General features: G+C 39.2%; 1 protein-coding gene across 3 annotated transcripts in view; it reads left to right on the top strand.

Annotated features, from left to right (window-relative positions):
* Window positions 1-15,169, top strand: part of TBCE (tubulin folding cofactor E) — a 41,615-nt gene extending 26,446 nt beyond the window's left edge. For 2 of the 3 annotated variants that reach the window (XM_082215041.1, XM_082215040.1), the window contains 11 exons: window positions 269-368; window positions 3,299-3,401; window positions 4,429-4,505; window positions 5,113-5,208; window positions 6,142-6,206; window positions 6,312-6,376; window positions 7,354-7,506; window positions 8,788-8,941; window positions 10,335-10,403; window positions 11,282-11,341; window positions 13,938-15,169. In XM_082215041.1, the coding sequence (XP_082071167.1) occupies window positions 269-368; window positions 3,299-3,401; window positions 4,429-4,505; window positions 5,113-5,208; window positions 6,142-6,206; window positions 6,312-6,376; window positions 7,354-7,506; window positions 8,788-8,941; window positions 10,335-10,403; window positions 11,282-11,341; window positions 13,938-14,173 (1,178 nt within the window). In that variant the 3' untranslated portion in view covers window positions 14,174-15,169. The remainder of the gene's footprint in view (window positions 1-268; window positions 369-3,298; window positions 3,402-4,428; window positions 4,506-5,112; window positions 5,209-6,141; window positions 6,207-6,311; window positions 6,377-7,353; window positions 7,507-8,787; window positions 8,942-10,334; window positions 10,404-11,281; window positions 11,342-13,937) is intronic. The other variant, XM_082215039.1, reaches the window with a different exon arrangement.
* Window positions 15,170-15,237: the final 68 nt, after the last annotated feature.

The raw sequence follows: 15,237 nt of genomic DNA, 5'->3' as shown, positions 1-15,237 counted from the left end.
AATCAACTAGATAAAACATTCTTATTTTTGCAGCTAGGATCACTTAAAGTGAGAAGCATATCAAAATGTCAAAGAATTGGGTGTTCTACTTAGGAATGATAGAAGGAATGCAGATGAGTGAGAGCTATACCTTTAAGCAGTACCTCTTTTCAAGGTGTTTTACTAATGACATGTTCTAGAAACATTGACTGTAAAAGTAACAAGATGCAAGGTCCTACTACTTGAGCTTCACAATTCAGTTACATTTTTCTTTAATGTTCATGCCCAGATGTCAAGCAAATAAGTCTATCGAAAAATCTTTTGTCTTCTTGGAAGGAAGTGATAGGCATTGCAAGCCAAGTTGAAAATCTAGAAATACTTAATCTCAGGTACTTATGCGGTACTTCATATTTCATAGTATGTAAGTGGTTATCAGAGTAGTTCCATTGAAATCAATTGACTAAGTAGGACCAACTTGAGTCCTCTAATTTCAGTGGGTCTCTTCTGACTGATTAAGACAGATATCACTGAATGTATTTATCTTTGCCTTGCTTTATTTTATGTGGTATATTCTAATTTTGTCAAAACCCATGAAAATAACCATTTAAAAGTCCTACCCTTGAATGATGATTGGATTAAAATGGGCACGAGGATCCCTTTGTAGGCTCAGCTGAACTTTCAGTGCTTTGCAAATAATTTGTTGCTGACGTACAATTATGTGTTTTTAAACTATTAATTATTTGATTTTCAAATTAGAAAATAATGTTGAGGTTAGTGTGTTTCGAATCCAGATGTTGGCAAAGGAAAGTTTATTCATTAACATATTAGCAACAAAGAAACTGAAATCCTTTAAAGGCTTTGTAATGTTGATATATAACAGGCATGTCCAACTTGAAGTAGGCTGTGATAAACGATCCAGTATAAAAACTGGCAGTGATATACCACCCAGGGATGGGTGCAGGGTGGGTGGGCACGCACCGCCCACTGCTTCCCCTGAGAGCGCAGGGATGTGGGCAGGTGGGCGCTGGCTGCTGGCTGCGTCCCCCGAGATGGGTGCAGGGTTGACAGCAGCGGTAGGTGGAGGGAGGAATGCGCACGCCGCTGGCTGCCCCCACCGCCAGCTGTGTCTCCCCACCATGGCTGGGGTGGGTGCAAGGTGTTGGAAACACACCCGGGAAGGCTGCCAACTTCCCAAGTCTTTGGGGCGTCTCTCCGGTGGTCCTCTCTGGCCGTAAATCTCCCGCAGTCCAGAGAGACCGATAATAAGCGACCCCTCTCTCTTGAAAAGAGCACACTAGTCTTCTGGCTTTTATCATAGCAGTAGCTCTAAACTGCTTCATTCCCAGTCTTATAATACAGAGATTCCATCAGCATGTTCTGAAAACCAGTACAGAACTGCATCACATACAGAAGTGAAACTAACTTCCAACTGTACTCAGACTTCCTGTCTCACGCTCACTCAGACACTCACATGATGTATACAAAACATAGTACAATAATACCACTCGCTGGAGCAGCTCAGATAGATAAAAATCCTAACACAAGATGGGTGGGCGGGCACCGATGGAAGGTGTGGGTGCGCACACAGTGTCAAAACAGCCTGCTTCCCCTGAGGTGGTGGCTGCTCAGGCACGTCTCCAGCAGAGGGGGCATGGCGATCAGCCAGAATTCATCCCAGGATCGACTAGTCGATCGCAATTGACACCTTGGACATGTCTGATATGTAAGACGTAAGAATCTTAAAAGTGTTTCATACTTATCCATTCCAAGCTGACAGTAATGTGGAGCAGCATAAAGAATTTACAGTGGTGCCCCACAAGACGAATGCCTCGCAAAACGGAAAACTCGCTAGACGAAAGAGTTTTCCGTTTTGGAGGTGCTTCGCAAAACAAATTTCCTATGGGCTTGCTTCGCAAGACGACAATGTCTTGCGAGTTCCTGCTGGTTTTTCCCCCTCCCCCCCTTTTTCTAAGCCGCTAAGCCACTTATCAGCTGATCCGATCAGCAGATAAGCCGCTAATAGCGCTAATCTGCTAATCCGTCAATGGGCTTGCTTCGCAAGACGAAGAAACCGCTAGACGAAGAGAATCACAGAAGGGATTCTTTTCGTCTTGCGAGGCACCACTGTAATGTGAATTGGGCAAGGAACAGTGACGCTCTGTTGCTTTCTGGAAAATCTAAGAATCCGGGAGCTGAGATTCCAAACTGGGGGTATCTACACAACATGAGAAATCCAGGATCAGATCTCCCAGAGTTTCTATTTTTAGTTAAGCATCAGCAAGAGGCTCTTATTTGTAGCAGCAGGCGATGTTTTTCCAACACTTTCCCTGTGCTGTTTTCCTGATCTTAAACCTACACACGTCCCAGCTGCCATATGCTCTTCTGGGGAAAACATGGGGAAATGGCAGAAGGGAAAGGATTACTCCCTTCACATGCATGCACCACTGTTCCCATCAAATCTGAGACCCCTTCAACTGCTTTACACTAAAAATAGAAATATTGGGAGAGTTGATCATGAATCAGATTACTGGCCCTTGGTTGAATGATTTGCCAGTTGGTTGGCACTTTGCTGTGGCTTACTTCACTGACAACTTATTAACATTTGCACATACATAAAAAATAGTTTGGCTTAATCTATCTCTGAAATACAACATTTGTACAATTTGTTTAAAATATACAGTGGTACCTCGGGTTAAGAACTTAATTCGTTCTGGAGGTCCGTTCTTAACCTGAAGCTGTTCTTAACCTAAGGTACCACTTTAGCTAATGGGGCCTCCCGCTGCCACTGTGCCGCTGCTGCACGATTTCTGTTCTCATCCTGAAACAAAGTTCTTAACCCAAGGTACTATTTCTGGGTTAGCAGAGTCTGTAACCTGAAGCGTTTGTAACCTGAAGCGTATGTAACCCGAGGTACCACTGTAATCTGACTACTTCCAGTTGATACTTAAAATATGAGCAACTCTCAGTTACATGAGGGTTACTTTACAGGGTTTTGCATTAAATCAAAGTTGTGTATAGTCAAAATGCATTCGGTACAATGACAGGTGGGATTGCTGAAGTTTTTTTCCTGGATCCCTGGCCCCCCCTTTTTTTTATTGCTAAGCGTGTAAAGCTGAATGTGCACAAGTTAAATTGCATAAATTGTGAGTTACCTGTATTATCTTAAACATGATAGTAATTTACAGGAATCTAACAGAAGGGTTATAAACTTACTTTGCCTTAAGCACATGATTTAAAATGTGTATTAACTAACAAAGATAATTGATTTGAACTTGTTCCATTCACTAAAAGCAAGACACTTTTTTCTATTTTTACATAGTCAGAACAAAATGAAATTTCCATCTACTCCACCACCTGCTTCAACAACATTTTGTAATCTCAAGACTTTAGCACTTAATCAAACAGGAGTGACATGGACAGAGGTAATGTAATTTAATATTGCATTGGATTTGCTTGGTATGACCGTAATCATATGGCTTTGTTTTTGTCACAAAATATTTAAAGATTGTTATGGGTCTTCACTTACAAAATCATTTGTAGTTTATAGGCAACATGAGTTCATCAATACTTATGTTCATAGCAAAAGCATAAATAAGGAAGGAGATCTTCAGTTGCCTTCAATTCACAAATACAAAACTAATCTTCCTGTGAGATCCTGAAAAATTATCCCTATCAAAACCCCAGGGGAAGTGCTCATCTTTATGTTAATAGAAAATTTGATTGTACCCAGGCAGTATCTGGCTGAAATATACCCTAAGAAAGCCATACAAACAAGATACCTGATAAAAGTTATTAAGGATGACACAATTTAAAGACCTTCACTTTTTTCAATACAGCAATATTGCTGCACATAAATAACTGGTGTCAACAGTACTGCACCATGTGAAGTACAAAATCCTAATAAAATTGATTTTATTAACTTTCACCTAGACAAATCATGTGTGTTTGCCTTTCTAATCACATTTAACTTTGAAGTTCTACTGAAGCCACTGGAACCTATCAGCAAAGATATTTAGGGTTGAGTTGTATGCTGCGAATATTAAAGCTGAAAATACTTCATTGTGATGAAACACTTCCAGTTACGTTTGATAATTGCTTTTAGACACTTTAAACATATATATTACTAAAAAATATAGCAAAACATAGTATTGGCATTTTTTATGTGAAGCATAAAAAGGAAGGCTTCTTAATACCTCTAAAGGAAAAAAGATATTGCCTCATGTTACCTGTTGTGAGACCCCTGAAAGTGGCTTGCAGTAGAATCTGAACAAGGGCATTCATACTAGAGAACTTCCCCAATCTTTGAAATAAGATCTAAGCCAGTGGTCGTTAAATAAATAAATCTGGTGCTGTTTTGTTCTAATGTATGTCTGTTAAGGTATACCAGTATACAATGTATATAAGATATACAAAATGGTATTTTTATGCTAAGTGAGGTTTTCCCATTAGGTTCTTTTATGTGCTACTGGGTGGCCAGCTCTTGAAGAACTACATCTCACTGCCAATGACATTTCACTTTTAAAAAGGTATGAGAGTAACTGTAAATGCCATAAGCATTCTTGAATTGTGATATTCCTTATTAGAATGCTGGTTGAACATTAAGTATTATGCCACGCTAATAATTTTGAATGATGGTGCTGAATCCAATTGATTCCTGAATGTTCTAGAGGATTTTCCCGTTGAGAGAACATAAATGTTTTCAGCTTGGTACTTCGTACAATGGGGAATTTTCAATTTTGAGCTCCTCAAGTTGTGGACCTTGGGTACCAGGTTTTGGGGGGAAATATGAGACTGACCAGCCATGCTAGTTAGAATGAATAGTACTAAGCTAGGATGACCCAGTGGTCTGATTTGGGAATCTGCTTATACTCCATTCCTTGCATCTTGTAGGTAAATACCTCTAAAAGCTGGCGAGAGCTGGCAACTTTTGAGTTCTTCATCAAGCACAAATTCATGGAACCAATCCTGGATAAATTGTTCTCTGTGATCATTGAGCTTTATATAGCACTCCAGTATTACAGGGGCTAAAGCAAACAGTTAATTCCCACGTCGTATAATGTGGCAAAGGGACAAGAAATCAGTTACATTTCTTAATGTTTTTATTATACTCTTAAATATGATATCTTCCCTCAGACCTATTGATGTCCTACATAACTTGAAATGGTTAAACCTTTCAGACAACCTGTTAACAGATGAAAATCAGCTTCTTCTACTTGCAGATCTCCCAAGGTAAATGTAACACTGTACTATTGCTAATTTCACCGTTTGTGTAAAACTTAACCATGGGTTAAGGCCAGCTGGATGAAGACATGCTAGAGCCAAAGATCTGAGGGGGGTAATTCACAATCTTGTGTCCCCCTCTTGATTTTTTGGTCATGGAAGCTAACATCTGTGGTGCACCAGCCATATAGAATGATCAAGAGTTACATTTTTTGCAGAATGTATTGGCGATTCCTCCAAAGAACAGATGTAGTTCTTCTACTTTGCTCTACCACATAGCCATTTCATTTCTACCACGTTCCCATTTTGAAGACAGAGTGTCTGTAGTCTATAATCGATTTCTGTCCATCTCTCTTTTTTTTAAGTAACTTAATGGGATGCCAAGGAAGATGTTGTGCATTGAGCTTAAACCATGTTTTGTTTATACCAGACAAAAACTCCATGAATATTGGCTGCAGCTTACACACTGTGGGCATCAGCAAACTTCTACTCATTCAGCTGGATTTCACCTTCCTGTTGTCTCTTCTAGATGCCCCTAAATCTGTTCCAGTCCCCTGACCTGCCTCTGGAGCATATTTTGAGGGTGCATTGGGATTGGAGGAAGGTGAAATTCCTGTGGTGCAAGCAGAGGTCTGCTCTAGTGATGCAACAGACTGCTTTAAATACAACATATACCATCAAAATGTGTTTGAATCTATGCCTTGAAGCACTTGCTGCTGCTGGCTTCCAGGTGTCCTTTTCTCTAGATCTGGATTTGCTTTTCTTACCTTCTGTTTTCTCAAGCAATATTTTCCTTTCCATAATTTTATTTCCATTGAGGAATCTTCTTTCTTTCTTTTTTAGGATTTGATTAATCAGAGCATAGTGCCTGCTTTAATACGTGCTTATATTATATATTATTAACTTATATTTTAACTGCCTTACTCTGACTTTAAATTTCAGATTAGAAACACTAATATTTTCAAACAATGGAATTTCTTCCATACATTTTCCTGATGTAGAATTTGGTAAGTAAACTGAAGGAAACTGAGCACCGTTAACATTTTTTGTGTGTATTCATTTTTCTTTACTATTATCAGTTTATTCATTTTTCTTCTTTTTCTTCTTTGAAGGTTGCAAGACCAAAATGTTCCCTTCTTTAACACATCTTATAATAAAGGACAACAGAATAGCAGAAGTAAGTAAAATATTGATGTAATGCATTGAATTGTGTATAGAAGGGTGGACACTGGTGTCTTATAACTTAACACTGCCTTTTATCTTTTAAACTTTCAAAACAGACCTTCAGTCAATTGAGAGTACACAGTGAAAATGTTACAATGTCAGGCCAGGGCATTTGGCTGGCATGATATTTGTGGCATATACTATGCAAGGGGTTGATGTAGGGACTATGCACTGTGTATTGTATCCATCCCTAGACTGAAATAATAATAGAGTACCTTCAAAATCAAGAACTTTGCTTTTGTTGAATAAGTTGCTGGCTGTTTTTTCTTAGCAATATGAACTGTACAATATAAAATGTAAAGGATTTATCTAAGTCATAATTAGAGCAGAGCCATAGAAACCAATGGACTGAAATTAGCTATGCCTGTTGATTTCAGTGAGTTTCTCTGGGTATGAATTTTGTGTGTGCGTGTACGCACGCGCACACGCGCACACACACACACTATTCTTGTTTTCATTAAGCTTTTGCTATGGAGCAAGTTCCACAATAACAGTAAGAGGTAACAAATTAAGTCACTGCCTCTATACACAGCCTATTGAGATTTTGAGCCCCTGATTGTTGCAAGCTGATTTCTGGGTTAGTTTAAGAAAAATCTGAGCAATTTCCTCATTTTAGTTCCCTTTGCCAGAAACAGAAGAATAGAGTTAAAACTGCTTCAGAATTATGACTCTTTAGCTGTAGAAGTTGAAATATACTAGTGTGAGACCAAGCAATATTTGTTTCCCCAGCTTTCCCCAGCTTTAGGGTTTACTCTTAGTTTCTAAGCATTATGTAGATAATTAAGTGAAATAGCATGACTTACTTGTGTTTAATGTAATACATTGCCATTCCAATAGTGGCCATTATGAGAGCCTCGTGTAGCATTTAATATGCAGCAGAGGAAATTTTTGTTTCAATGTTGGCATATTTTTTCCATTTTCTTGTTTCAGTGGTTCGTTATCAATGAACTTGATAAACTACAAAAGCTTCAATCTCTAGATTGCCGGAATAACCCTTTAATGGATATAGACAAAAACACAGCGACTGTGAAGCAGCTTATTATTGCCAAAATAGGCCAATTACGTTTTTTGAACAAGTCTGAGGTATGTAGTTTCTTTTCAATTAGCAGCACTGAGGAGCGTGAAAAGTGTTTCTTGTGCCTGAGAACTTTAGATACAAACCATAACATGGAATTAATTGTTCTTGGTGTGATCAGTTTTCTCAGATGACCAAAAATGTGATCCGAAAGAAGAGACTTTAAAAATAAGCTTCATCTTTTGATTGTGTTGTTGACTTTTTGTGAATTTGGGTTATTTAAACTTGGATGCTGGAAAAGCATCCCATTGCTGAAGATTGTGTAACTTTTGACAGCACACAGAACAGTTTGCACCAGTGTAGCAGAAACAAGGCAAGGGTAGCATACGCCTACTGCAATGTTGAAATTATATGCAGTAAACCGGAATTTACACGTGGGTTGCATTCTGGGGATCGCACCTAAAGCCAAAATTGCATGAAGTCAAAGCACAGGTTCAGTGGTGAGTGAAATTGCCAAAGCCCCCCCCCCTTTTTTTTGCCCAGGTGCCTGTCCCCTTACCACTTAAAAAAAATAAAATCATTTGTCAAGCATATAAAGCTGAATGCGGACTAGTTAAATGTGGGCTTACTGTAAATACGTTTTAAATCTTAGTATCATTTGAACCATGCTGGTTCTCTGCATTTCTGATTCATGTAGTTCTGTACCTTTTGGTACTGTACCTTTTACTAAACTGGGTGAAGCAGCAGTAAACCACCCAGGATATTCTGTTGCTCAGGGTCAGCAGTTGTTATACCCAATGCTGGCTGTTTCCTTTGGGGTTGATGCTTAGGGCTGGGACTTAAGACCCCTTCTTTCTATGGTAATCAAATGATGTTTATAGGTACCTCAAATGAAATTCGCTTACCTTTCTTTCTGTGAGATGGTGGTGGGCTAATAGTCTCATTACAGAAACTCTGGCTTCAGGCACTCCCAGGGCTTGAGAAATTTGCCTTATTTTCTTTTTGCCACGTTACAGACTGTTTTCAGAAGTCCTTTTAGTGTACAGCAGCAGTTTGTAACGTAGCAGGGGTGAGTGCTGCTTGAGAAATCCAAAGCCCAAAAGCCATCTATAGTAGAAAAGGAGCTGGAGCTGTGTTAAGTTGTATCATTTGCTAATTTGAAAACCCTTCTGGAGTTGAAGCCATTCCCAGTTGCTTACATGAAAAGACCCGGCAGTTTTCATGGTCCATCTTACAAACAGAAATGACATAAACTATAGCCTTCTTGATCTTATACACTTTTCTTTATATAAACTGGTAACGGCTGTTCTGGTGATATGTTGCAGAAATATGTCCTTGTTTTGTCACAGATCACCCCTCAGGAAAGGAAAGGAGCAGAACTTGACTACAGGAAAAAATATGGCCTCGATTGGTTAAAGGCTGGTGGTAATCAGGATCCAAACAAAAACAATCCAAGTGAGGAATTCCTTGCTGCTCACCCCAGGTTCCAGTTACTCTGTGACAGTAAGTATGGTGTCAGTAGAAGGGTTTTTCGTCTAGCTTTTTTACTTGTTTTAAGATGGCTGCCTGCCTTGGTATAATCCTTTCACAGTTCTGTAAGGAAGTGCATTCTACTTTCTTGGACATTCTTGGAGATGGCAGGGGAAAGCAATAATCAGTCTGGGAATATCATCACCTCTTGCTACAAGCAGGGTCAGGTTTCTAGGCAAAAAGTAGAGTGACTATCCCTTTCACTATTCCCCTGGGTTAGTTGAATCCGGCCCAACACTTCCACCACTTTCCAGCATCTTTGAGCTCAGTAGTATCTAGCCCACATCTTTCAAGGATGGAGAAGGGTAGCCTGTCTGCCACCAACCTGAAACTTGACTTGTTTCCTGCCATGGGAGAGGGAGGAGAAAGCATATTGGCACGGAACATATCTTTGCAGCTTCAAAGAAATGTGGCCCTCCGGTCATCTCTGTTTGGCTCTCAAGACTCTACAGACCATGCCCATCCACAGGCCATATCCTTCACCAGCCCTGCTGTGCCCTCTTTGGTTGCTTTTACTTGGCTGGTACATGTCCTTGAACTGCAGTAATACCTTTTTGTTGCCTGGGGGAGATTTTGGAGGTGAAGCTAATTAGAGACTGCTGGCTTTTGCTGTAGCTGGAATGTAGCCTGCTGAAAAAGGTAAAGTAACGTCCATTCTTGCACCCACTTTTGCCTCTGGCTCAACGCAGCACTGGCACGCAGCTCTCAGAAGGTTGTCCAGGAAGCAATGTGGCCCTCATGGTCCAAGGTTTCCTGCTCCAGTCCCTTGGAACTACAGCACAGAGAATAAAACTCAATAGTCTTTCTTTTTGGTGGGGCAAAACCCAGTTGCCAGCATTATCTGGAATGCCGAGTGACTACATCTTCCTCTCAGTATCCCTGCAGTGTAACCTGTCTGTAGCCAAGAGGAGATGCTCTCCCAGCAACTGCTTCTCTCTTGCACCCTGGCAGAATTCATAACGTAGAATAATAAAATATTGGCTTTTCTGATTCTCATGTGATATGTGTTTGCAAGGTCAGTCACTGTAGGACACACCTGCTGTGCACATGAGCTTTTTGATTTGAGCAAAGGTTTGATCAGGGCTTATAAGTATGTTCTTTCTGGTAATGAGGGATTCCTGGGTGCGTGGAAGCTTTTAATACCTTCTAGATGAATGTGCTTATGAGCTCTTTCAGACCTTTCTACATCAGATCTTTTTCTTCATTGCTCCCCTTGTGTAGCCATTAATGCCCATCAGAAATGTCTGAAACTTTGAGAAGTTGCAGCCCCTCTTTTACCTGCCAGCATGAGCGAACCTACCCACAAGACTAATATTTTGTTTTAAGCATTAAGTGAATTGCCATTCTTGTCATTTTTCCGTAACAGAATATGGTGCCCCTGAAGATGGAGAGCTGAAAAGAGAACAGCCCTTCTCACTAAAAAGTCAGCTGTTGGGTAAGATATAAGGCCAAACTAAAGAAAAGTATTTAAAGAAGTTTATAAGGCTACAGTACAGTATTTGCAGAGCAGGTGACTTTTTAAAAGAATGTCTCAGTTATGATGTTGTACACATCCCCAACAGACTATTAAACTGATGACTCCTCCCCTCCTCGCCGTATAGCTTCTGCAGCCTTAAACCAACAAGGATGTGGGGTGTTGAGGTCATGATTCCTATTACTACACATCAGGGGTATGGGACCTGTCTCTCTCCAGAGGATGTTGGCCTCTGAACTCCCATCAGCTCCAGCCGGCATGGCTGGAGACTGAGGATGATGTGTGTTGTCCAGCAACACTGGGAAGGTTGCATGTTCTGCATCCCTGCTATATGTGACAAGCAGCATGTGATATTACAACTATTACTTGAATCTAAGTTTAATATTCCTCAGCGCACTCAGGATTCCTGGTGAGGCCAGAGGTTTTTTAAAAATGCTTTCAGATGGATGTGCTTATTTTAGAGGGGAAGGAATACTCTTAGTGTATTTGGTAACAAGTAGGCATGGTAACATCCACTTTCCCCTGACCCAAAGGCATTTTAAACTCTGCTTGTACCGTTGTGGTGTGACCCAGTTATGTCAAGCAAAGTTTCTCACTTTTTTGGCACCCTGAAATTGTTTCTTAGGATATAGTCCTGCCCAGGTATTGTAACTTATCAGTATTAATCTATTGCCTTTGAACTTGCCATACGCTTTTTAGTGTTAAGAATTCTTACACTCAGCAGTGCATTAGGGGTTAATTGGAAATATGCATAAGGTTTTTTCCCTTGCCTATAACTAATATACATTGTATAAAATGTTAGTATTACATCAGCTTCTCACTGTTCTTTATTTTTTAAGCTTTAACCTTTAAGTGTCCTGACAGACCTGATCAGAAGCCCATAGAGAAGAAACTGCCAGGTAAGGACAGTTGATTTCAGGCATGATCAAATCCCAGCTTAATAAACGAAGATATGCTTGAGTTCTGTGCACCAACATACAACTCATTCAGGTGACTAGGGAAACCCAGGAATACAGAGTTAATCTAACTTCCCATTACATGAGAACCAGGGTTAATGGCTTCTACACAAGCCAGCTATGGTTTAAAGTTAGCTTAAGAGTCCAAGCTTCTTTGAAAGTCATAAACCATCAGTCCCATTTGGCATGTAATAAATAATTTACGGTTAACTGTGGCTCCCTGACTTGTTTCTCAGCTTGCATAAAGCAACTGTATGCTGGTGCACAGAACTTAGGTATATCATTATTATTTATTAAATTTATATCATGGCATATTAAGCCAGGATTTCATCATTTGACATAGCCTGTTGTTTCTGCGTGTCAGAATTATTTTGTGCTTCTTGGCTACCTCATGTTTAAGTGTTTTCACATAAAGTGGATTAAGTTCTTCAAGGGTACATAAAGCACTATCCAACAAAGTTAGTTGGATTACAGCAAGGATTTTTGTTGATTTAACAGAACTCCCTGTGCATCCCCATCTCCCTCCCCAAATCTGTCCCAGAAGTTTGAGGGGAAACCCAGAACAGATTTAGGAGATGCTCAGGGAGAGGACCTGACCTGTAAGTTCTATTGCACAGCCAAAAGTCCTTGCGTTAATCCTATTTCATTGGATACCACCCAGTTTTCCTTCCATTGTAAAAACGCATTGAAAAACTAGCCTCATTCTGCCTTTTTGAAGGCAGCAGAATCATCCTCAGCCTGCACACTGATGTAAGAAGCATCTTTAAAAGAGTATTCCTTTGAAGCAGAAGAAGAGAAATTAGGCTATTGTAAATTTTTTACAGAGTACCCTAATTAGGATTCCCCCCACCCCATTAGGTTGGATGACTGCTTAATACATTCAAAACTTCAGTCTAGTTGTTCAAGTATGTATTTTGATTAAATGGTGAATCCTCTTACAGCAGCATCTGCTTAACGGGGAGTATTTGTGGGAAAGCTAAATAGATTAGGAATATATGCAAGATTATCTTTTGTGTAAGATAATCGGCAACATTAGAGGGTGGTAATTCCTGTCGTTATTAGAATACAACATTCAGAATCAAGATTAATTTCTGCACCTAGAGGGTGCTGCCTTCTTAAGAACATACAGGGCCATCATTTTCTTGCCTTATGCCGGCTGTCTGGTGATCTTGTTTGGAGGCATTAGGAGCAAGTATCCCATGTCTTCACTCCTTTAGCTTATATAAAACTTAAGGCTGCAATTCTATACTCACTTAAATATGATCGAACTTTAATTGGACTTACTTCTGAGAGACATGTATAGAACTGCAGCGTAAAGTATTTATACTTTTGGGTCTGCAAGCTTTTGCATGCTTACGTGGGCTTTACTTATGAGTAAACATGACAAATAATACCAATTTATATGCTAGCTTTTTGTTAAAGCAGTAAAATAAGTTTGAAAGGAAAATTGCATATTTCAATACTATGTCCTGTTTTCCCTTAAAAAGCCCAGTTCTCTGCCCTGCTTCAAAATTTTACACCTTTAGTACTTACTTGATGAACCAGCATAGAGTAGTCTCTGCTGACTTAATTGTTAAAGCATTTAAGCAGCAGCTTACAGAATTACATACAGGTCCCAAGTAAAATAAATGCCAGTGTAACAAAGTGGAAGTATTTTTCTGGTGGACGGGGACACACAAAGCCAAGACCCATTTCCATTCTTGTGTAATATCCCAATGTAGGCAAAACTGACCTGACTTTTGAATCTATCTTGTGGAAGAAGAAATAGCATATATTCCATGGATACAAATCCCATCATTCTCCTTGGGAATTTCTTAGTGGGGTAGCAGGAATATAGTTTAACACACTTGTATGACCCATGTGATCAAATGATCTTAATGAATTTGAACACTGTATTTTGAAAAGTATTTATTCTAAAATAAAAATCACATTTATCACAAGTTGCATAAAATATACAGCTTTTCCAAAAAGTTAATAGAAAAATATTTTTCTAAGTACATTTTGTGACAATAGAGTAACTCACTATTGCTGTGCCTTCAGATAAAGCTTTAAATGAAAGGGGAAGGGGATTACCCACAATAGCCAATATCTTGCATTGCTCAAATTTAAAGATAGTTTTAAAAAACTAACTTACTCCTTCAAGTCTCATTACAAAAATACACCTCCATGTTCATATGTATTGGTTTGTAATGCAAGCACATAAAGCTAGTGGTAAACTAGAACTAATTAATATACACGATTTTGGACCTTGTCGTAAGTTCCTAGAATGACAATCATTTTTTGCAGAGGGAAGAGCTTCAGTCAAAGTACAAAAGAGCAAATGCCATAAACTAAGTCCTGAAGGTCACTTAGGTCAGTCAGTGTGTTGTATACATATACTATAGAAACTCCAATTTGGTTTATAGTTTTTATATTATTACCTTTATGTCAAACTGAGGTGCTTCTGCTAATTGCTTCAAGAGAGCAACTTCAGGAAATCTACTTAAATGCATTAAAAGGTAATTATTTGAAGTTGATCAATTTTCTTTTCCCTATACAGAGTCTATGACTATCCAGAAGGTTAAAGGATTGCTGTATCGGCTACTTAAAATCCCAGGTTCAGAACTGAAGCTATCCTACGAAAGTTCTAAAGTAAGCTCATGTTCATACAATACAGAATACAATTTGTCACACTGCTACTGTCAACACTGCACTCTAACACTATTGAATTATTTGATTCCTGTAAAGGACAGTAACCATAACCATAATTTTAGACCTTGTTCAGCTTTCTTTTGAGAGGTAGCAGCTGCTTGATCTCACATCTTTTGCCTTTTTAAAAAAGTTATGCAAGAATAAAATAGTCTAATATCTGGATATTTTCTTATCCTAGATGAAAGGCAAGGAATTTGAACTAGACAATGACCTGAAGCCATTGCAGTTTTACTCTATTGAAAATGAAGACTCCATTCTAGTCCGATGGTAACTGCTGCCTTCACATCTTTCAATAAACAGTTGTATGCTGCTAGCAAAGCCTCTAACACGTCATATGTTGATTTTTTAAAAACTATTTTCTGGAAGAACCTTGATATGAAAAATGGAACGCTTATTTACTAGACAAATTACCAGGTGTACTTTGTTAATAAATTTCTCTGTAAAAACAGTGCCATGCCTCATTGAGAAAAGGTAAGCTTTAGCCAACTTAATGGAAATGCATTTAACCCATGGTTTGTGCTACGCTGCTAACTTTTAGAAGTGGATGGGACTATAATAAATGCTACTCTCATTATTATAGATATAATCATAAGATCTAGAGAATTAAAAACTGAGGTATTCTCATTGTCCACCTGGCCTGAGGGCACTGCATTACTAGCAAGCATAACACTACTAAGTAAACACAGCTACTTACAGCACAATCCTACACCATGCCTGCCCCCCACCCGCTCAGTGGGGTATAGGATCGCTGCCTGAGTGCTCCATAGTCACACCACCACATGGGAGAAAGGACCTGCTACCCTGATTCCTTCATCCACCGGTGCAAGGAATGAAGAATGAAGGAATGAAGAACTGCAGCATTCACCATCGTTCTTTAGTAAGTGGTAGAATATATAGTGCCCATAAGTGGAATACTGGCACACTAACTTATGCTTCCCTCCTGCATTGGCACAGTAGTGTGGGCCTCATTACATACTTATTTTTACAGTAGTACACTTACATTCCTAAGGCTAGACTTAAATCCTTGTTCTTTTTGCATATTAATGCATGAGAGGTCAAGCTTATCTACATCTGTCATTTGCTAATAAATAAAATTGCTTTACTTCACATTTAGCTTTGTAAAACTCCTAGAGGGAATATGGAAATCG

The sequence above is a fragment of the Podarcis vaucheri genome (assembly GCF_965113315.1).
Source record: "Podarcis vaucheri genome assembly, chromosome: 3".
In the NCBI taxonomy this organism is placed as follows: Eukaryota; Metazoa; Chordata; class Lepidosauria; order Squamata; family Lacertidae; genus Podarcis; species Podarcis vaucheri.
Note: the sequence above shows the minus strand (reverse complement) of the source record. Positions and strands in the feature narration are given on the sequence as shown.